This window comes from Myxocyprinus asiaticus, chromosome 15 (genome assembly GCF_019703515.2).
Source record: "Myxocyprinus asiaticus isolate MX2 ecotype Aquarium Trade chromosome 15, UBuf_Myxa_2, whole genome shotgun sequence".
Classification (NCBI taxonomy): domain Eukaryota; kingdom Metazoa; phylum Chordata; class Actinopteri; order Cypriniformes; family Catostomidae; genus Myxocyprinus; species Myxocyprinus asiaticus.
Window position 1 is genome coordinate 9,917,295 of NC_059358.1, and position 21,593 is coordinate 9,938,887.

The following is a 21,593-nucleotide window of genomic DNA, read 5'->3' on the forward strand; positions in this document are numbered from 1 at the left end:
CTGATATACTGAGTTTTTGCAGTATGTGATAATATTTCTCCTCTGGTATTAATAGCTACATATTCATTAATCAGTGGAATTGCTTTTCCACCATTCTGTTTTCTAGCACTGCTCATGCACTAGCACTGTGAGCAAACACAGCAGCACACTTAAATATTAATGTATAAATACATGACATGAAGGGTAACAGGTTAAATTTTTTTTTATATATATATATATTTTTGAGATTGTGCAAACCACAATAAATACAGCTGAAACCATTAATCTGTTGTGGTTATTTCAAACACAATTGTAAAAAAATGTTTTTACAAATGCAAAAAATACTGTTTTCAATTTTTTGTGTAGTGTGCCTGCATCATTTAAACCAGCCTTTTGCAAGAAACAAAAATCAAAAGATTCCAAAAAAGAGAGAGAATAATTAATACATACTCTTGATTTCATAAAACTTAACTGATAAAACTAAAATACTGAATACAAATTCTGAACAATAGTCAAATTAAATTAATACTTTGTGTTCATCTAAAATCTCACTGAAAGAAGGATAACATCAAGAACGGTAAAATCCTAGAGATATTCAAGTGTTATGGGCATAAACAAAGTTACTTGGAGTTGGCAAACATGTACTTTCCCTGCAAACCACATTATATTACATCGTAAAGTTCATCGTACTGCATAAACTCCTCAAAATGAGGAAACCAGAAGCAGTGCATTCTGACTCATCTTTCAGTTCGTAAAAACAAACATTACTTATGTTTTCAGTAATGCTCTTACAGTGGACGTCTTTAGGGCAAGTCCTTCCGGAGAGTTTAAAAGCAGAAATGTGATGCTCACATTTGTTAAGCACTAGCATCAATTGTCCTGTATAAAAATGTGTTATTTGGGCAGGTAAGTTGTCCAAGTCTACTCCTGGTGGGAGTACTGTTCTAGACTGATGAACATCTACTGTAGTTATGCATTATCAAAATAATTCCTATGTAATTCCTGTTTTACAGTACTTTGTAGAAAGTTACGTCATGTCCTTTTCTGGTATTCTTGAGCACATCAAGCAAAAATTAAAAGATTGGATATAGCTTTGCATAGACATGGTTGGTAGGCATTTTGTCAAGTCTCATGTTAACACATTTACATAAGTGCATTACTGTAAATGAGATTTTGTCTGTTTTACAAACTAAGGGATGAGTCAAAATCCCATCTTCCCAGATTGATCCTACAAAGTTGTAATCCTTTTGGGAAACCTGAGGTATCTAAGCTGTCTACTCAAAGCATCTCCTCTCATATTTCTTAGAGGGATGAGTAGCGTTGCGTGCTTTGGCCTTGTATCTGGTACGGAGGGTGTAAGAACATTCAAGCATCTCTGTCTTGGCCTTACTACTCCCTTTTCCTTTGAGATCATCATCACCCTCAATATCGTCATCCATCAGATGTTCAAATAAGCTGCTTATTTCGTCGACAGGCTGATACTGAGTCCAACAGGGATGGGCAGCTCCATTACTTATTCTCAATATGACGTCTTCACCCATCAAGCTCAGCACTGCATCCTTCAACTGTCTGAACAGCTGCTCAGCGTATGAACTGCTCACCAGCAGAGTCTCTGGAGTGATGCCTCTCCTGAGCTCTCGAACAGCCGAGTGAACCAGTGTTCCACTGTACAACCTGAACACCAGTGAGGAATGCATTTAGTAGTGGTGACTGAATATATATATACAGTATATTTGGAATGGCATACGACTCTTGCTTGATGTTTCATTAACAATGTCACAAATAAAATGGAAGTATGCTTAATATCTACCATGTTTTTAACATCTGAAATGCTTATTTGATCAGATTGCTAAGACTTAAGGTGTTTTAACACTAAATATATTCAAAAATGCAAAATAACCATTATTATTTCCGATATGATAACAGGACGATACACACTAAATTAAACATGCACATGATAATGAGGTCATGTGACATCAGCATAACATACTATTGTTAAAAATGTTTATCCTTGCACAATGCATACTGTTTTGCATACTAATTTCCAAAAAATAGAAGGTAAAATTCAGTGTATACTGTGCAGTATGCTGTTAGCAGCATGCCAGAATTCCATTCTGAACATCATGTGGGTTACAGATTTAAAACCAGGAAGCAGGATGTATGATGGAGTGATTAAATAAAAGTTTACACAAAGAGCAAGATATTCAAATAATGAGTGGAGGATTTTAAAATGGTTTTTGATTAATAAAATAATGCTTTACCTTGCACACTCTGGTTCTTGTAGTGGACAGCATAGCAAACTATTGAGATTGAGACTCCATGTTAGGCAGGACTGCCACTGGCTGTATAGATGTGCCACTTCATGGTCCAAACGGATCCTTCCCTGACGAATTTGCAGTTTTTTTAGCATCAGCAATGTGTCTAAACCCACATCCCCCCAAAAAAATATCATCATAGAAATATTTGTACCCGTCATACATAACCCAAAAAAATAATCTTCATTATTTCATAATTATACAGATTTGCATGAAAAAAAAAAAAAAAGATTCTTGAGACACTATTTAGAGTTCCTCAGTTACACCTCTGTAAATATAAAAAAAAACTTGAAGCACCATTTGGGGTTCTTCACTTGCCACACCAGTGGAACCCACTGGAGAGCCTCCAGACACCCTTTAAAAAAACTTTATATATTGTATTTTTGTACTCAAGGAATTCAAAAATATACACCGATCAGCTACAACATTAAAACCACCTGCCTAATATTGTGTAGATTCCCCTCGTGCCACCAAAACAGCTCCGACCCATCAAGGTATGGACTCCACAAGACCTCTGAGGGTGTCCTATGGTATCTGGCACCAAGACGTTAGCAGCAGATCCATTAAGTTCTGTAAGTTGCGAGGTGGGGCCTCCATGGATCAGATTTGTTGGTCCAGCACATCCCATAGAGATTCCTGAAATTTTTTTGCAGTGTGGCAGGGCGCATCATCCTGCTGAAAAAGACCACTGCCATCAGGGAATACTGTTGCCATGAAGGGGTGTATATGGTCTGGAACAATCTTTAAGTAGCTGGTACATGTCAAAGTAACATCCACATGAAAGCCAGGACCCAAGGTTTCCCAGCAGAACATTGCCAGAGCATCACACTGCCTCTGCCGGCCTGCTTTCTTCCCATAGTGCATCCTGCTGCCATCCCTTCCCCAGGTAAACGATGCTGTCCACATGATCTAAAAGACAATGTAATTCATCACACCAGGCCACCTTCTTCCATTGCTCCATGGTCCAGTTCTGACACTCACGTGCCCATTGTAGGTGCTTTTGGCGGTGGACAGGGGTCAGCATGGGCACTCTGACTGGTCTGCGGCTCGCAGCCCCATATGCAGCAAGCTGCAATGCACTGTGTGTTCTGACACCTTTCTATCATGGCCAGCATTTTTTTTCCAGCAATTTGTGCTACAGTAGCTCTTTTGTGGGATCGGACTAGAGGGGCTAGCCTTTGCTCCCCACGCGGATCAATTAATCTTTTCTCCCATGTCAAAGTCGCTTAGATACTTACACTTGCCCATTTTTTCTGCTTCCAACACATGAAATTCAAGAACTGACTGTTCACTTGCTGTCTAATATATCCCACCCCTTGACCGGTGCCATTGAAACGAGATAATAAATGCTATTCTCTTCACCTGTCAGTGGTTTTAATGTTGTGGATGATCAGTGTATTTCAAGAGCCTTGAAGCCTTTCTCTTATGATAGAGTTACAGAAAGAACCCTTCACATTACTCCGAGTTCTTTAGAGATTTTGCAGGAACTATAAATAAAGGCTAATATACTTGTTGGGCGAACAGGCTTTTTTTTAGTTCACCTAACAACATGATGAAATGCAGTTAAGTTTTTGTTTTGGCAAGGTGTTCGTTTGGTGATATTTCTCCTGTTTGCGCACATCTACAAAATTCTTGACTTTATTATGTTGTGTTTATATGTTGTGTTGTGTTTATGATTGGTTAAAACTAATTGTGGGTGTGTATTTTATTTACAATTGTGCGTACCAGCTGAGGAGTAGTTAGGTTACTATCATTATAAATTGATAACTTTCTCAGGTTTTGTGCCAAGTACAATTTTTTTATACAATTCACAACACAACTCCACGAAGACAGCGTGGCCACAACAAATGCGTGGAGAGAAATTGCATTTTTTAATGATCAGATAACTTGTCGCCAAAAGTGTAGGGCTCCGTGACAAATTTAATAAGGCAAAGAAGTGATTCAGCAATCCACAGAAAGACCTGCACAATTGGTATTACTTCTGTGGCTGGAACAGTATGTTAAACACGTGACGTCACCCTCGCTGAACTCATTTTAAAACTATGCTGCACGTGGTATAAACTCCTGCTTCGTTTCCCTAGGGTGCTTTAGTTTGTCCAGGAGAAAAAAGGTTGGCTTCTTCCATAGTATAAGTTAGGCTTGAGTTTCTCAGAGAACTGAAAGGGGGCTTGGAGGATCTCCAGTGGGTTCTGTCGGTGTGGCAGCTGAGGAACCCCAGATGGGGCTTTGAGTATCTTTCTTTTTTTTTCTTTTTTTTTTTTTGCAGTACAGAACCTTCTGGAGAACCTCCAGGTAATCTGTTGAAGGTGCCTCTCATATCCCATAGTTTATTTAACAAACTTAAATATAGAATTCAAGACCCTAAAATTTGTGTTTTGGATGCTGGTTTGCTGGTTTCCCCACCAGGTTTCGAAGCTAGCATTACCAGCAAGAGTTTTTTGATCAACTATCTTGGCCAGAAAGACCATGCTCTTTGACCAGCATTATTTGCATGGCTATGCTGGGAATTTATGCTCATGTAAGCTGGTCTTCTCTGAAGGGTAAGGTTAACATTTTATTGATCCAAGGAGGGGATCAGTTTTGCACTAGTTCACCATATTGAAAGGAAAACCTATACTTTATTGTTGACATGATATAAGTACATCTTTCTGTAATTAGATTTTAATGTCAGTACCTCTTTGTGTGGTGGGAACACTGCAGAGCTTTCCATAGACCATGCCCAATAGCAGGCTCCAGATATGCACTTGGCTTGGCTGAGGTTGTGCGTTTACTATCCAGTAGCGTGTCACAAACACTTGTAGCTGTAGATCAAGGGGGATTGCTTTTAAGATACCAGTTGGCACACCCAAAGTGTCCAAGAAAATCTGAAGCCGCACACTGTGTGGTTCCTAGAGATGCCAGAAAGACAAATCAAAAAGGGAAGCTAGAATTTGTAGATCTAAATGAAAATTGTTGTAATCTATAAAAAAGATTTAAATTGAGTAATTTAGCAGACGCTTTTATCCAACATAAGCAATTTGCCATACAAAAGTCAACAATATCTTCAGTATTGCACTGCCAAGTTCTCACAATGGCTGGAGTCATAAAGATGCTAGCACAACAATATTTTAATTGTTAAATAGTACGTGCATTTAGTGTGGATTGGTGATTGGCTTATGGAACATATGTGTTTTCAGCTGGTTGTTGAATGCTGAGATGGTATCAGCACATTGTGTGGAAGTTAGAAGCTCAATCGACCAGAGAGGAGATGAGATTTGGACTTTTATAAAGTAAAACTAAAAGCTATTGAGGCACCATTTGAAGTTCCTCATATGCCACACCAGCAGAACCCTTTGGAGATCCTCCAGCCACCTTTTAAAGGAGCCTTGAATATCCTATTTATGGACTCAAGGAACTTCAAGATATATTTCAAGAACCTTAAAGCTTTTCCCTTATAATGGGGTTACTAAAGGAACCATTGACAGTCCATAGAAGTCTTTAGAGTTCTTGGATGATCTAAGAAGGTATTTACACTTCATGTGTTTTTACAGATTGGATTGCTCTCCGATTGGATATACACATTCCATTTAAACGTGGCTACATAAATGTGTCTGCAAAACGGATATAAATCTGATCTTCAATTTCTGCACTTTATGCATATTAAATTCTCTTTGGTTAAAGTTTACATATGTGGCTTGAACAATAAGAAAACTAAGAGAACTGATAGGGTGTCAAGAGGTTCTCCAGAGGGTTCTGCTAGTGTGCAACCAAATGGTGCCTCCAGCATCTTATTAAAAAGACATCTAATTAAAAGACACTCATGGCATCATTTAGGGTTCCTCAGCTGCCACACTGGCAAAACTCTCTGGAGGTCCTCCAGGTACCATTTACATGAGTCTCAAATCTCCTGTTTATGTACTATAGGAGCTTGTTCGATACATTTTTCAACTGCCTCAAATGATCGCTCATGCTGGGCTTACTGAAGGAATCATTGACAGTCTTTAGAGTTCTTGCAAGATCTAAGTAAAAGTTTCTCAGAGAACTGAAAGCATACCTAGAGGGTCTTCAGAGGGTACATCCAGTGTGGCAATGTGAGGAACCACAGTGGGTGCCTTGTGTATTTTTTATTTTTTTAGTTTCTCATTTCAAGTCACATACACTGCAGTTTGTATTAATGCAATTAGTGTTAAAGAAAACAAAAGTGGCGAGACATCTTTACCTTCCATAATGTTTCCAGTCGAAGTCCTTCCTTTACCCTTGTTTCTATGGCTTCAACTTTTGAACAGGTTAGTGTTAATTCTTCCCTGTCATACTCCTCTACATAGCACTTGCTTGTGCCAGTAGATGCTTTAGCAGCTGCCACGTGTTTGTCTTCTGTTTGCTGTTCTCCCAACAAGAGTAAACCATAAAGCACTTGTCGTATAGGACGAGAAGTTTCATTGCAACTGGGGAGCTCAAAATCTTCAACCTGGCATCTCAGGATGACCCTTTGCAGTACCAGAACATCAGTAATGCAGGAGCTCATTTTTCCTTCAAGGAGGGGCTGCAGGGTCCACCTAGGTAGGGCTTGCAGTGGACCGGGTGTTTGGGGAACTGTCTTAGAGGTGAAGAACAAGCTAAGAGAACCAGTGTTGAGCTTATACTCCTTGATACCCGCAAACAGTGCTTTATCAACAATGTCCTTATCTTTTTTGTCTGTAATTTGCTTCAGTAAATCAATTATGGCCTCTTCTGGCCCTGCAAACTGGGATAACCAGCAAAGCAAGCCATCAATATGGGCAAATGCCCCACCATGTACTGAGTGCTGCTTCCAACTAAGATGCCTGATAATTTGCAGCTTCACATAATCATTGCCTAAGATGGAGGCGCAGACTGGGAGAAGATCCTTGTTCATATAGTTGAAAGATGCACATAATCTTTCCACCTCAAAATGTTTGGTTGGGATGAATTTTTTGTTTGTCCTACTGTCCACTCTTACGTTTCTCCACTGAAAATATTTGATTGGAAAGATTCCCTTTGTGATGTTGAATATAAAGAAATCACTGTCATTGGACAGAACTGGACATTTCCACTGACGAGCCAAAGCAGCAATTTCCCAATCTGCCTCTTGAATGCACTGGACAAGTGGTACCTTAAGATTATGAAGAACCTGTATGAATACTTTTTTAATGAGAACAGGGAGGACTCTCCCTCTCGATGTCACAGACAGGGCATAAGCTTCTTTTATTTTTTGCTTACTTTGTTTCTTTAGAGTGTCAAATTTTTTGTCTGTGTGATCAGCCCCACCATCAAGTACAACAAAAGGGTGAATGTCACAGACTTTGAGGTTCTCAAAAAATGTTCTGATCATCTCTTCAAAGGCTTCATAATCTCCTCCATGCATCTGATCCAATTTACAGTTAAAGTACAAGTTGTAGAAAAAGTTGCATCCATCTATTATCAGTGGACTGCCTCTGAAATTACAGTTCCTTAAAAATGTTCTGTTGCTCTCAATGTAGCTCATCAGTCCTTGGACTCCCATGATGAGTAGTGATTATGTCTCTAAATTAAATATTAGAGATATATTAGTTGTTTTATCAATGAAATACTCTGTCTGTCTATCTGTCTATGAAAGATACTGGGACAAATTGTTACACAAGAAGGTTGTCATAAGTGCTATATCTCAGTAACATTAGGCTTTTGAGTGAAAAGTCCAATTGCACAAAATCTCTCCAGCAATGGTTTTGTACTGTATGCTGGTTACAATAAACTAGTTAAATATTTTTTAATTGTAATTTTAATTAAATATAATAATTTATGTGAATTCTGTCCTCCATACTTAACTAAAAAAGGGCTCAACTTGTAGGGTAAGATGCTAGCAGCACCAAGACTATGAGTTTGATTCCCAGGGAACACACAAACTGGAAAATTGTATAGCATGTAAGTCGTTTTGGAAAAAATTTGGCATCTGCCAAATGTAGAAATGTATATTTATATAAATTAATATTAGAATGTCATCACATTTTTGCTTTAGCTGTTTGGAAGACAAGTGAACACAATAAAGCCACACTGGCATCATGTAAACAAGGGTAAGCTATATAATGAGGGTACATTAACTGAAAGATTGTGTTCAAAGGGCAACATAATTCTGATGTCAGATTGGGGGAAGTTGTCACATGTCTATTAAATTATATGTTTATAGCTTACTATTTTATTAATTGCAATATTTGTTGGCCAAAACAATGGTTTGATCATTTTGTAATATACTATACCTTTTTATTTTTGATGTTTCACAAATTTCGTGTTTCCCAATTGTTTTATTTAGCAAAAATGCTCAAATTGGTTGTTTAATGGCAGCTTCAATTGTGACAGCTTACCCCATATAGTGTGACAAAATCATGTGCTATTGGGGCATGTTGTCACATTGTGTGCAATGAACTGTCTCTTTTACCCTGGACGATAAACGCCTAAAATGTTCACATGGTATGTGGCGAATCGTGATACAAATACTGACGTAAAAATAAATAATAATAATAAAAAAAATAAAACTACCCTGAGAAATATTCACTGCAGTGAAAAGTGTGACAACAAGACCCAGACTCCCTATTATAGTTCATATAAATGAAACACATAAATGTACTTATATACGATATTAAATGAAAATATATAATTAATACAGTACTTTACTATGATTTAAAATAGGCCTATAAATACAATATATATAGATCATGCAACGGTGCAAATGTCAAAACTTGCTAAATCCTCAAAAATAATGGGCAAATAACAATCTCGAACTTGCTCTTGACAATATATATTAGATATATAAAAAGAGCTTACCGAAATTCTTTGTAATGCTAAGCGCCTTTGAGCTGCAAGTATTTGCGTAGCTCATACATGTGGATTTTGTTATAGCCTACATCAGATTGGGAAAGCGAAACTTACATGAACATGACGATAAGCCTTTCCACGGAATCGAAACCTAATCAGCACAAGTATCATGACCAGCTACTGTTGCAACAAAACCGCATTCTTACATGATCCTTTTTTTTCATCGCCCATTTTGAATGATAACTGTTTTTTTGTTTTTTGTTTTTAATTATAGTCCTTTCCTTTAAATAGGTATTATGACTTAAATTATTTGCAGGGTGGGGAGGGTTACTTTTGAAATATATTCCACTACAGATTACAGAATACATGCTGTAAAATGTAATTTGTAACGTATTCCGTTAGATTACTCAAGGTCAGTAACGTATTCTAAATACTTTGGATTACTTCTTCAGCACTGGTAGATTTTTTCACTTGTTTTGACTATAAAAACTCTGCCAGTACAGTAAGACAAAATACACATGTTTAAAATACATTCTCTGAAAAACCTAAATATCTTATGCAGTGTTGTTTCTAAAACAAGATAAATCAAATTGATCTTGTTTTAAGGATTTTTAGATATTTTTACAGGAAAACAATACAAAAATTATTATCAAGAATAAGTTTGCGCTAATATCAAAGGTCTTACTAGAAAAAAAGAAATTATGATCCAACGTGAATTTTCTTGATAAAAAAATGATCGTGCCTGGTAACATGTGCATGTAAAATGGCTAAAAATAGCATTTTAGTTTAGAGTAAAGATGACAATTTACACAAGGTTTATTTCTATTTCTTCTGCTCCAAACTTACTTCAAACTTACTTCTCTGTCTGCTCGTATGAATGTAACACATCATAAGAAAGTGTTTCACCGCTGTTCAAATGCACTTTGGATCGCATCATTTATATGTATAAATGTTTTCCATCTGAAAGGACTAAATATTAAATGAAACAAATGACAATAAAATGCAAAGTAATCTCTTCAGTAATGAAAATACTTTTTGAATGTAACTGTATTCTAATTATCAATGATTTAAATTGTAACTGTAGTGGAATACAGTTACTTATATTTTGTATTTTAAATACGTAATCCCATTACATGTATTCCGTTACTCCCCAGCCCTGATTTTTTTTTTTTTTTTACTTTACAGCCCTAACTGAATAGACAGCTTAAAGTTAATATAGTCTTCTTTTCAAAATTAATTACAATAACTTGAATCACTGTTAGGGGTTTCTTTAGCCACATGAAATGCCTCCAGAGAGTATTCAGGACACTTTCCTTTATCTTAAATCTTCATATTGCAGGCTTATTTAAAAAATTTTGAAATTTATTTTGAAAAGTGAACATTATCTAATGTCCAAAAGCTTTTAACGGCATTCAATATTCAGTCATTTTAATAGGACAGTCATTACAGCTGAAGGCATTGTATCTGTTGTAGTGATTGTTGGTGTAGAAAGCGGTGCAGCATGAATTAAAAAACGGAGGGGAGTGGATACAGTGACACCCAGGATGGAGATGTGCGGCGACCTTGGTGTGCGCACATATTAGTCTCCTGTATGTTGCGGTTGTACAGAGACGGTTCCACCTCTAAAAAACTAAATTGTGCCCAAGACAAAAATGATCAAAACGGCAATTGCAAGTGGGGTGGCCAGGCTTCGGTCCATGGTGGATATGGCCACCCCCTAGCTCTGCCACTGGATCCATGAGATCTTTGTGTGTAATGTCTAAAGATTGATTTTGAGACAATTTGATTAATTTTTAATATATTTTTAAAATGTTGCGAATTTATGTAGCTAATGAAAATCACTAAAATTAACAAATTTCTTTTGAGACAAAATATTAATTTATAATTTTCAGTTTTGTTTAAGGTCATTAAAGCAAACATTTTTCAATAACTGTTTAGTAAGTGAAAGGATAGTATCTGGGGCAAAAAGGCCCCTGTTTAACACATTGTTGCTTTTTGGTGGGGCGAATAGATTTGTTATGAAACAAATCTCACATTGACTGATCCAATCATAATAGAGATTAGTTTGTTTATAGAATTTCTTGAGATATGTGTTGAAAATTAACAGGAAATGGTTGATTTTTTTTTTTTTATTTATTTTTTTTTTTGGAAGTAGATATTTTGAGTAAGCATCTTCTTAATATGTTACTCAAAAAAGCATCTTAGTGTCTCAAAATTATTTGCATTAGCTGACATAATTTGCACTATAATTATTGCCCCAGTATCTACACCATATCACTTTAAACCCCCTAGGGGCCTTTTACCCCAAGAGAGTTTAAAAACGTAATTTTAATTTAAACAACCTTCCATTATTATTTCTCTTCACACAAATTATGTTGCTCCATCAATATTCAGTACAAATTTATATAAATATTTTTTTTTACCTTGTTACATTTTGTGACCATGAAAAAAGCAAAATATTGCTTAAGGGGTGCCTTCAGCCCCGTTGTACCCTACTTACATTACATTTCACAAGAGAAGCTTTACAGTGTCAGTTATTATGCTGGAATTGTCAAAACTAAAATGACAACACAAGCCGTTGATATGTTTTGACTAGAACAAAATATGCAAATTAGGCTTACATTATAATGTCTCTACCTTTCTGTGTCCACGTCTTTATTTTAAATTATTGCAACTACCTTGTAGAATACAAAAATACATTTGTTGTACCTGTACAATGACAATAAAGAGCTTGACTTGACTAATGCTCAAGTCACCCATGGTCTGTAACCTTTGAAAGACAAAAACTGATAGGCTGATAAAAAGTAAACTAATAAAGATTTACATAACTTTACTACAGTAATTAAACCAAGAAGGAAAAAATGATTACTTCCCTGTCCATTAGTGAAATGATGAACACTGTGCAGTGTTTGGTTGAACATGAAGTTAATGTAATAAAGAGATGCATCACAATCCAAAATTTTCCTCTGTTATATAATTTCCCACTTTGCAAATACATCTTTCCATGTGTTGTAAGACTTAAAATAACGTTAGCACATTTGGATATGAGTGGGTAAATTAGTAAAATGACATGATGGTTGACTTGAGCTCAGACAAACACACTGTGGAGTTTAATTGTTAAATGGACTCATTTTAAACTATAATTATAGATTCTGTGGATGCAGAGCACTTCTCCATTATCAGTACTTGTTTGCCACCATGGAAAATGAAAATGGCTCATGTAATGTTTTCTTTAAGGCTTGTTGGTCTAAAGCATCGTATGCAAAGTTGTGTAAAGAGCATGCATTTTGAATGACAAATATACTTTGCTGTAAATAAAACAACGACATAGAGCAGATTTGCTTCAGTGAGAAGGAGGGTTGTGATTACGCTGATCAGGTAAGAATATCTCTTTGGTAAGCCTGTGTGAAGCTACTTATATTAGGGATTGAGAGAGTGATTTACTAATATTAATACATCAAGATTTAACATAATTATAAAGTACATTTCAAGTAAATTGGTTTGGAAAGTAACTTAGAAATTGAAATTGCAGTAACATGATGCTTTTGCATTATGATGGAAATGTTATCGTGGTACCCTGTGTTTTGTTAGTCTGCAAGAAAATCAACATTTTATGACGAAATGCCAAGCATATTGAAGCACTCAGAAGTGAAATAATTAGTAATTGGTTAAAATCCTGAAAGCATTTAAAATCATTCTTGAATTTTATTGATGAAATGACTCCATGTATAAGCTTCTTTATATTCCTGAACACTGAAAAAATGTTGCATAGCTGAAAATAAATCTATAGATAATAGCACCTTCTCTTAGTTTATTTAGAATTGTGTCCAAACACTATTTCTATATGACCCCTTATTGAACAATCCTAATAGTCTAATATGAATCCAAATAGTATGATGTGTATTATGAAACTCTTCACAATATGTTTACATCACTTCTTTTTTTTCCCTTTTTTTTTACCTAATCTGTAAATGTAGGGCCATTCTCTTTTATGGGACCTAGAAAAAAAACAACTTTAAATGAGACCGGACTTTAGCTAAGTATGACTACTGTTATTTGCTTATGTGGTCAAAAAGTTAAACTTTAGCCTAACTTTATTAGTATCTTAATCCTGCCTTACTGAACAAATAACAGGCATGTTGAACACTGAATGTGATGATTATGGAATTCTTTACTTTAACTTATACTTTGTTACAACAGTTTTACTGATATGAAAACAGATGCACCTGTCATGCTTCCACTATTGATTTACAAAGGTATAAAACCCCAGTAAAGATAGAGAGAGAGAAGATGCAAACCATTCATAAATAAATAAGTAACATTTTCCATTTTATTTCAATCCTAGGTCCATACAGTCACCAGCTTGGTGACTACAATCAGCTCCACTGGTCATATATGTTGGTGTCACAAGGCCAAAAAGTCATGTTGACTATTCTGTTGGTTGCGGTAATGTTTAGCCAAGGTGAGTATGTGTGTTCTTAACTTTCTCAATACATCAAACCATTCCACGCATACAGCACAATGGCTTCAAAAAGTATTTGGACACTTGAGTCACGCTTTTGAAGTGTATAAATGTCATAGATAACAAAATATCATGGCAAGTTCCAATTATATATAATGATTACTACAAAACGTTCCACTTATCCCTCGTTTATATAAAAAAAGAAAAAGCAAAAATTGCAGTTACACTGAGGCACTTACAATGGAAGTGAATGTAGCCAGTCCATATACTTTAAAATACTCAAGTATAGCCACAAGATGCGAACATTAGATGTGTGAACATGATTTGAGTGGTATAAAATTGCATATCAACCTTTTCTGTGTAAAGTTATATCCAATATTACAACAGGCAACATAATGCCAGTAGACCCTGTTATCTGATAAACACTGTAACATCCGCTGTTCCCTGATTGTATCACACTAAAATCATGTTAACAAATATAAAGTTTAAGTCTTTTGGCTATTCTTTTGAAAATTGTGCATTTTAATGTTTATTCATTGGCCCCATTCACTTCCATTGTTACTGTAACTGTGAATTTTATTTGATTATTTATAAATAAGGGGAAAAGCCAAAAATATATATACATATATTTTTTTTTATGGTAATGCAGCCTTATGCCACAAATGATGGTAGTTGATCTTAACTTAAGTTTTAAGTTTATTTATCTTTGAAAAATGCTTTCTGAGACCCCTACACTCTGTAGCGCTCCATTTAGCTGTTTTTAACGCAAGATTGTGTCCTTTGTGAATGGCTACTTACTCATTATACTGTATACTGCCTACTCTCAGTGAGTGTGGTCAAAGTCACAAGGTTGTATGACGCAGATATGAAGTCAATTCTCACAGGTATCCTCCACAGGTGTAGTTCCTCACATTAATTGTAGATATGTTCTACAAAAAGTTTGGTGACCAGAAAGTGACCAAATACTTTTGTCTTCATTTTGAGCCGTTTACTATTATTATTTATTTGAATTGTAATAACCTTCTTTTTGTCAAATGTTTTGCTTGAAAAGTGTGTTTGTGCAATATTTAAAATAAAGGCCACTTGGTTAGATATTTTGTTATATAATGAAAAGCTAATTTTTACATGTGGCTTAAGTGTCGAAATACTTTTGGGGTCACTTAATGTGTTACATGAAAGAAGTGTTTTCAGTCTAATAGAGCCTAATGATTAGTTGGCTGAATAAAATATAACAACCTGTGTGAAGATATCATTGATGACATTAGTAACTGTTGATTTGACAGGGCAGTCATGGAGCGACTATGGGTATCACTTCATCACGGCATTCCCAGAGAACATTGCTTCCTACTATCCACTTTATCCATCGAATTATCTCAACATCACCGCCCTCTATAATGACACTTCAGTGGACGTTTACTTCAATCAAACGTTAATATACAATAACACACTGCAATCAGGACGCACTGAAACTGTGACCCTCCCTGTGGATGTTGAGCAATATCAATTCGGTCAATCCTACGAGTCCGTCATGATACAAAGTTCATATTACATTGTGGTACTGTCAGTCAGTCAGCGAGGAGATAGTGTGCAGACGAATGTGGTTCAGCCTTTACAAAATCTTTATACATTTTACACCATCCCCTCTCTGAATTACAATGAGATGATGTCTACCTTCAATCAAATGGCCAACAACATCAGCAAGAAATACAGTTCATTCAGGCTGATCATTATAAACTCACAAGGTCTGAATAACCAGGTAATAATTCAACGGCAACAGTTTCAGGACACGGTAATCATACTTAAGCCTAATGGCCTTGTCCAACTTCCAATCAATGGTTCGGAAATCACTATAGTAGCTGATTATAAAGTGGCTGTACTGCTTACCCACCCATGTGTAGAAACAGAAAGCTGCAGATGCAACATGGTGGTGAACCAACTTCGTCCTGATTTCAAGTGGAGTAATGAATTTATTGTGCCCTCAGTGGTGAACATGAGCAAAACTTGGCTACATGTGACATCCACAATGAACATTCAACTTTACAGTGGTGTGAAATTAGAACCCAGTAATTTTGAACCTTATCCCTCAAATCCCCTGTCCCTCCCATCTGTGCAGTCAGATTCCCAATACATCTATACCTCCGAAGCTGCTTCTCTTCGACTTGTCAGTCCTGGCGTCTTCATTGAACTGATCCCACTTTACATGTTTCATGCGTGCTACCTGGTGCAATTCAAGTCGACACAGGGTGAGGTCTTGGTGATAGCTAAAACAGCCTATACGGATAATGTGCACATAGACAGTAATTTGCTCTCATCCACTGAGTGGAGCCCCATCACCAATACACAGTACTCTTCTGTATCAGTGATCCTTGATGGGGCACACATCATCTGGCATCCATCCACAACAATTGGAGTGTACATGTTTGAGAGGATGAAGAGTGGAATTCTTTACGGAGGCCCAGCTATTGCTTTGAAGACACAGCCAGGTAAACAACATATTTCTGTTTGTTTGTTTTTGTTATTCTCATCACAGATATGCTCACATTATTGTTCTTGTGTTGTTTAGTGTATTATTCTCACATCAACACAAATACAGTGACCTCAGAAAGTATTGTGATATTTTGGACACTTAAAGGAATATTCAATACAAGTTAAGCTCAATCGACAGCATTTGTGGCATAATGTTGATTACCACAAATAAATAAATAAATAAATAAAAAGACTTATCCCTCCTTTTCTTAAAAAAAAAAAAAGAAAAGCTTACAGTAGAAATACAGTGGGGCACTTACAATGGAAGTGAATGGGGCCAATTCATAATCGTTAAAATACTCACTGTTTCAAAAGTATAACAACAAGATTTAAACAATATATATTAAAGTAATTTTCTTGTGATGAAATCACTTACTAACTAACATTTTCCGTGTAAAGTTCTATCAAATTTTACAACTTCTTTGCCATGATGATGTAATGACATACCCTGAAACCACCAGACAAATGACCATTTAAACAACTTTACAGCTCAAATAATACACAAGTTTTAATGGAAGAATTCATGTAAGTTTTTTCTGCTTGTAAACCCTTCAAAAAAAATTGGCCCAATTTACTTCTATTGTAAGTGCCTCAATGTAACCTTTAAAAGAAAAAAGAAAAAAAGCTAATGTTTTTGTGGCAATCAACATTATGTAAATGTCACACTTTTCTCAAAACTAACTTCACTTTTCTAAGCCATTTTTGCAATTACCTTCAACCAACTGGTCCCAAAGTGATTTTTAGTGGATGTATGACATCAGTTTCCCTCAAGTTCCACAAAGTTTGACAAACTGATAATCTTTAAATACTTGATTTTGTATGTTTTACTTGAAAAGTGTGTTTGTACAATATATATCTTTTAAATAAATGCACTTGGTTTGACCATTTGTTATATAATGCAAGACATACACACATTTTGTATCCATTTACATTTCTGGGCCACTGTATATTAAAGTAGTTCACCAAAAACATGAAAATTCTGTCATAATGTACTCAAACCTGTTTGACTTTCTTTCTTATGCGAACACAAAAAGGAGATGGTTTACAGAATATCACGGTCTATCTTTTCAGTACAATAAACCTTATTCACAATAGCGCCAGCATTGATTTTTGACAGGAATGAAAACAAGGCAGTGAGGGATAGACTTATTGTCTCTTTAATGAAATGCACATTATAAAGCTGTATAATGCTCCTAGAATTTTCCACAGCTCATTTTTTGGAATTTTTTCTACTGAAGTTTTTTGGAAAGATGTTTTATTCAAGGCAGAGGCTATTTACACTAAGTGTAACACCATATTACTGTAGTAACACCACAATTCATTGCATTAAAACTATGGCTTCTGCCAAAAAACATGGTTACTACAATATTACTTTAGTAAAACCATGGTTAATTTTACCCGGATCAAACCTTTCTCTCAACACCCCGACCATCACCATGACCAAATCACTGCGAGAAAATCATCCTTTGTATTACATTTTTTATGTATTATTATAAATAGTATTAAAGGAAATATTAAGAGATGTCCTGTTGTCAGTCCGTCAAAAATGTAAAATGCCGATGCAGTGGACTGATCTCACCGTGAGTTCGGAAACAGTAGGTTGACTTTTCTTGAGATAAACTCTGTCTGTGCTACCGAAATTCGAAGCACTGCCCAGAGTGGTTAAATCAGGAAGTGTTTTTGAATGTAAGCGCACGTGTGAGCTCCAGTTTTTAGGTGAAATTCCCACAGAGGGGTGTCAAAAGCTAGTTGTTTTTAGCTGTAAATTGTGTTATACAGTGAAGAATAATGACTTTTTTTATTAACTCTACCCCCAAACCAAAACCCCAACCCTAAACCTAATCATCAGTGAAGTAAAAAAGTAATCTTGTAGGAAATATGGAACCTCTGAATTGCACTCATCACTGATTATACAAATGAAATCACTTCCTGGTGTCAATGCAGCCTGGGTCTCTCACTCGGCTGACACAACACACTTCCAGTCACCCCACAGGGGAAGATAAACACATTTGAATTGATGCAGAGATAACCCTTACAAAAATCAAGAGTTCTTGGCAAAATTGTCTCAAACTTGCCACTTTTTCATACTGATCATTTTCACATGCAAATGAGCTTTGTGGAAAACTTGCGGCAAATTGTCCATTGTTGCCAAAGGTTTGCTGCAGGTTCACCACTACCGGTGAAGAGCTGTAAACTTCTGGCAAACATTTGAATCACAAGCTTATTTGCATGTGAAAATAACAAGTGGCAAATTTGCCATGGACTCTCGCTTTTTAAAGGGTACAGATGGGAGATGCCGTTTGTCAGTAACTCATAATGCGTCTGATGTCAAGGTACTGGAACATTCGTTAGCAACATTCTAACTTCCCATGTGTTCCCATGTTGAAAAATGACCCAAAAGTATTATAAAAGTTGTTTATGGGACTCGTGCATCATATTCCAAATCTTGCCTTGCGCATGAGCTGTACGAGAGAAGCTTGTTCACATGGCATGCGTATTCACGTGAGAATTTGTGTTGTTTTTGGTGCTTAGCAAAAAGTTTTCCAGTGAACAAACTTCTCTCATAGCACAATGGACGTCAAGATTTACTCTGAAAATCTACTTAAATTCTGGGTTGTTTCTCAACAAAACCTGTTGTATGTCTTCAGAGTCACATCTACTTTGATACTATTGGGTCCTTTTTTAAGCTTTAAAGTGAGGCACTGCCATTGTATTGAAAAGATTGATCAAAATATTAATTAAAATGTATCATTTTGTGTTCCGTTTAAGAAAGAAAGTCATGCAGGTTTTAAATGACATAAGGGTGATTAAATTATGACAGAATTTTCATTTCTTGGTGAACTATCTCTTTAATTGCTTTGTGTGCTGAACATCTTTCCTATGCACTTAAAAACTGAGTGTTATGTTTGTGTGCATATAGCCCCCGTTGGCTGTTTATTGCACTCTACTGGGTTTGAAATCGTTCAAACACCCATGACCTGGGTTGAATCCCATCAAAACTGTATATTCACAAAAGGCCAGCTGTTCAGTCCAAACACTGCAGAGGCCCAAATGCAGATTGCCAACTTTCTGGATAATCAAGAAATACAAGAGGACCTCTGGATTGGACTGCGGCGCAGTCTGCTCACATTAGACTGGTACTGGCAGAAGGGTAATGTGAGCATATACAACTCGAGCTACATGCAGTGGGGAACTGGGGAGCCCGGTGATCATGTGAAGGGCATGTGTGCTTCTATATTCCCAAATTCCATCATAGATTTCCCTTGGAAAAGTGTGCGCTGCTGCACTAAATTGAAGTCTGTCTGCTACAGGACGGCTCAGTACTTCAGTCTGCAGTCTGAAATACAGACAGTCAGACAGACAGTCAATGAATTCGAACTTTCACAAACAACTGCTTACGTTTAAAAATTGGCTTCTGTGGTTGCTAAAACTTAATGGTAAAAATAGAATGGCATTACAGGATAGCATTTTGTTGTCTGTTTATTTTACAATTCAGAACTGTTTACATCTTTTAAAAAATAATGTTAACATACCAAGCTTGAGCTACCATTCATAACCATATATAATGTATGTAGGCCTACATCTTATTTACAATATTCACACTGTTTATCTAGAAACATGTATTTATATGTTGTAATTATGACTTTATTATTTCAGTAAGAACTTAATTACTGTTAGTTACATCATTACATTTAATTTCAAATTGATTGATTTTGCAGCAAGACATTCATACACAAATATTCGGTGACACATTAAATTACCTCTCAAAAAACAACCTGACTAAACATAACATCATTATATTTAGAAAGTTTGGCACACTGTATATTAATTGCTTGCAGTTAAAATGTGTAGTTAATAAACTTTCAGCTTTCATACCTAGGTAGTAAATAACGTGCTGTGAGGTTTCGTGGTGTGAAGCATGTGATGCTCTCCATGACAATAAGCTGTCATGTCAACAGCTCATTATTCAGAGTGCTGTGATGGACACAAAATGTAAAATGGACCTGTGCTACAGTATTAACACACACACAAAATTAAGATAATTTTGTTCAGAAAGGGAAGCACTGTGGTCTTGTAACATCAGGAAAGTTGTTGGTAATGTAAAACACAACAGAATGTCAAATACTGTAATATTAATAAAATTCTTAATGGGAATGTTTATAAACTAACTTCATGAGGAGGAAACAGAGGGTTATAAATCAGAGTGAGATTTAAATTTAAGGCTTAAACTCCCAACAAGATTTACTGGTTTCTGCTCAAAAGTAGCAAAAGGGCAGTCAGATATGAAGAATAGAGAACTGAACTAAAAACAGACAGTGCTTATGATTTTCATATGTCACATATATCATGAGTAATATATACATTAAAATACATGGAATACATAGTTTCAAAGACAATGCATATCTGCAATATTTTTGGTAGTATTTTATTTCCTTAAAGGTAAAAAAATAAAATTAAAATAAAAATTGGTCTGTAACTGTTGAGAATGCATTAAAAATTCAAACTCAATATAAAACAAAATATTTCACATCTATTTTGTAATCAAAGTCAAAATTAATAGCAGAACAGACAATTAATGTTTTTAATATATATATATATATATATATATATACTGGCGGCCAAAAGTTTGGAATAATATACAGGTTTTGCTGTTTCTGAAGGAAATTGGTACTTTAATTCATCAAAGTGACTTTCAACTGATCACAAAGTATAGTCAGGACATTACTGATGTAAAAAACAGCACCATCACTATTTGAAAAAAGTCATTTTTGATCAAATCTAGACAGGCCCCATTTCCAGCAGCCATTACTCCAGCACCTTATCCTTGAGTAATCATGCTAAATTGCTAATTTGGTACTAGAAAATCACTTGCCATTATATCAAACACAGCTGAAAGATATTTGGTCCGTTAAAGTAATCTTAACATTGTCTCTGTGTTTGTTTTTGAGTTGCCACAGTATGCAATAGTCTGGCATGTCTTAAGGTCAATATTAGGTCAAAAATGGCAAAAATAAAAAGAAACAGCTTTCTCTAGAAACTCATCAGTCAATCATTGTTTTGAGGAATGAAGGCTATACAATGCTTGAAATTGCCAAAAAACTGAAGATTTCATACAAAGGTTGACACTACAGTCTTCAAAGACAAAGGACAACTGGCTCTAACAAGGACAGAATGAGATGCGGAAGGCCAGATGTACAACTAAACAAGAGGATAAGTACATCAAAGTCTCTAGTTTGAGAAATAGACACCTCACATGTCCTCAGCTGACAGCTTCATTGAATTCTACCCGCTCAACACCAGTTTCATGTACAACAGTAAAGAGAAGACTCAGTGCAGGGGTGCAGGTCTTATGGGAAGAATTGCAAAGAAAAAGCCACTTTTGAAACAGAAAAACAAAAAGAAAAGGTTAGAGTGGGCAAAGAAACAGACATTGGACAACAGATAATTGGAAAACAGTGTTATGGATCTTTCATTTATTTTCATTTCATTTATATATATATATATATATATATATATATATATAT

The 21,593-nt window shown here is 35.8% G+C and overlaps 2 protein-coding genes across 5 annotated transcripts; one reads left to right on the forward strand and one right to left on the reverse strand.

Moving 5' to 3' along the window:
• Positions 1-184: 184 nt before the first annotated feature.
• Positions 185-9,206, reverse strand: LOC127453453 (protein asteroid homolog 1-like). 2 transcript variants are annotated; one of them, XM_051719805.1, is made up of 5 exons: positions 9,090-9,206; positions 6,493-7,814; positions 4,969-5,182; positions 2,241-2,400; positions 185-1,653 (listed from the first exon to the last, which is right to left on the reverse strand). In XM_051719805.1, exons 2-5 carry the CDS (start codon positions 7,792-7,794, stop codon positions 1,254-1,256), a joined length of 2,076 nt encoding a protein of 691 aa, XP_051575765.1. In that variant the 5' UTR covers positions 7,795-7,814; positions 9,090-9,206; the 3' UTR covers positions 185-1,253. The 2 variants fall into 2 exon arrangements, with proteins under 2 accessions (XP_051575765.1, XP_051575766.1); XM_051719806.1 differs by having other exon boundaries at positions 6,493-7,404; positions 9,090-9,154.
• Positions 9,207-12,412: 3,206 nt separating this feature from the next.
• LOC127453456 (uncharacterized) lies at positions 12,413-21,436 on the forward strand. 3 transcript variants are annotated; one of them, XM_051719812.1, is made up of 6 exons: positions 13,056-13,120; positions 13,281-13,336; positions 13,426-13,542; positions 14,826-15,785; positions 15,903-16,025; positions 18,989-21,436. In XM_051719812.1, the coding sequence occupies exons 2-6, from the start codon at positions 13,291-13,293 to the stop codon at positions 19,471-19,473; spliced, it is 1,731 nt and encodes a 576-aa protein (XP_051575772.1). In that variant the 5' UTR covers positions 13,056-13,120; positions 13,281-13,290; the 3' UTR covers positions 19,474-21,436. The 3 variants fall into 3 exon arrangements, with proteins under 3 accessions (XP_051575770.1, XP_051575772.1, XP_051575769.1); XM_051719810.1 differs by lacking the exon at positions 13,281-13,336 and adding an exon at positions 12,413-12,458 and having other exon boundaries at positions 13,058-13,120; positions 14,826-16,025; XM_051719809.1 differs by having other exon boundaries at positions 14,826-16,025.
• The last annotated feature ends 157 nt before the right edge of the window (positions 21,437-21,593 follow it).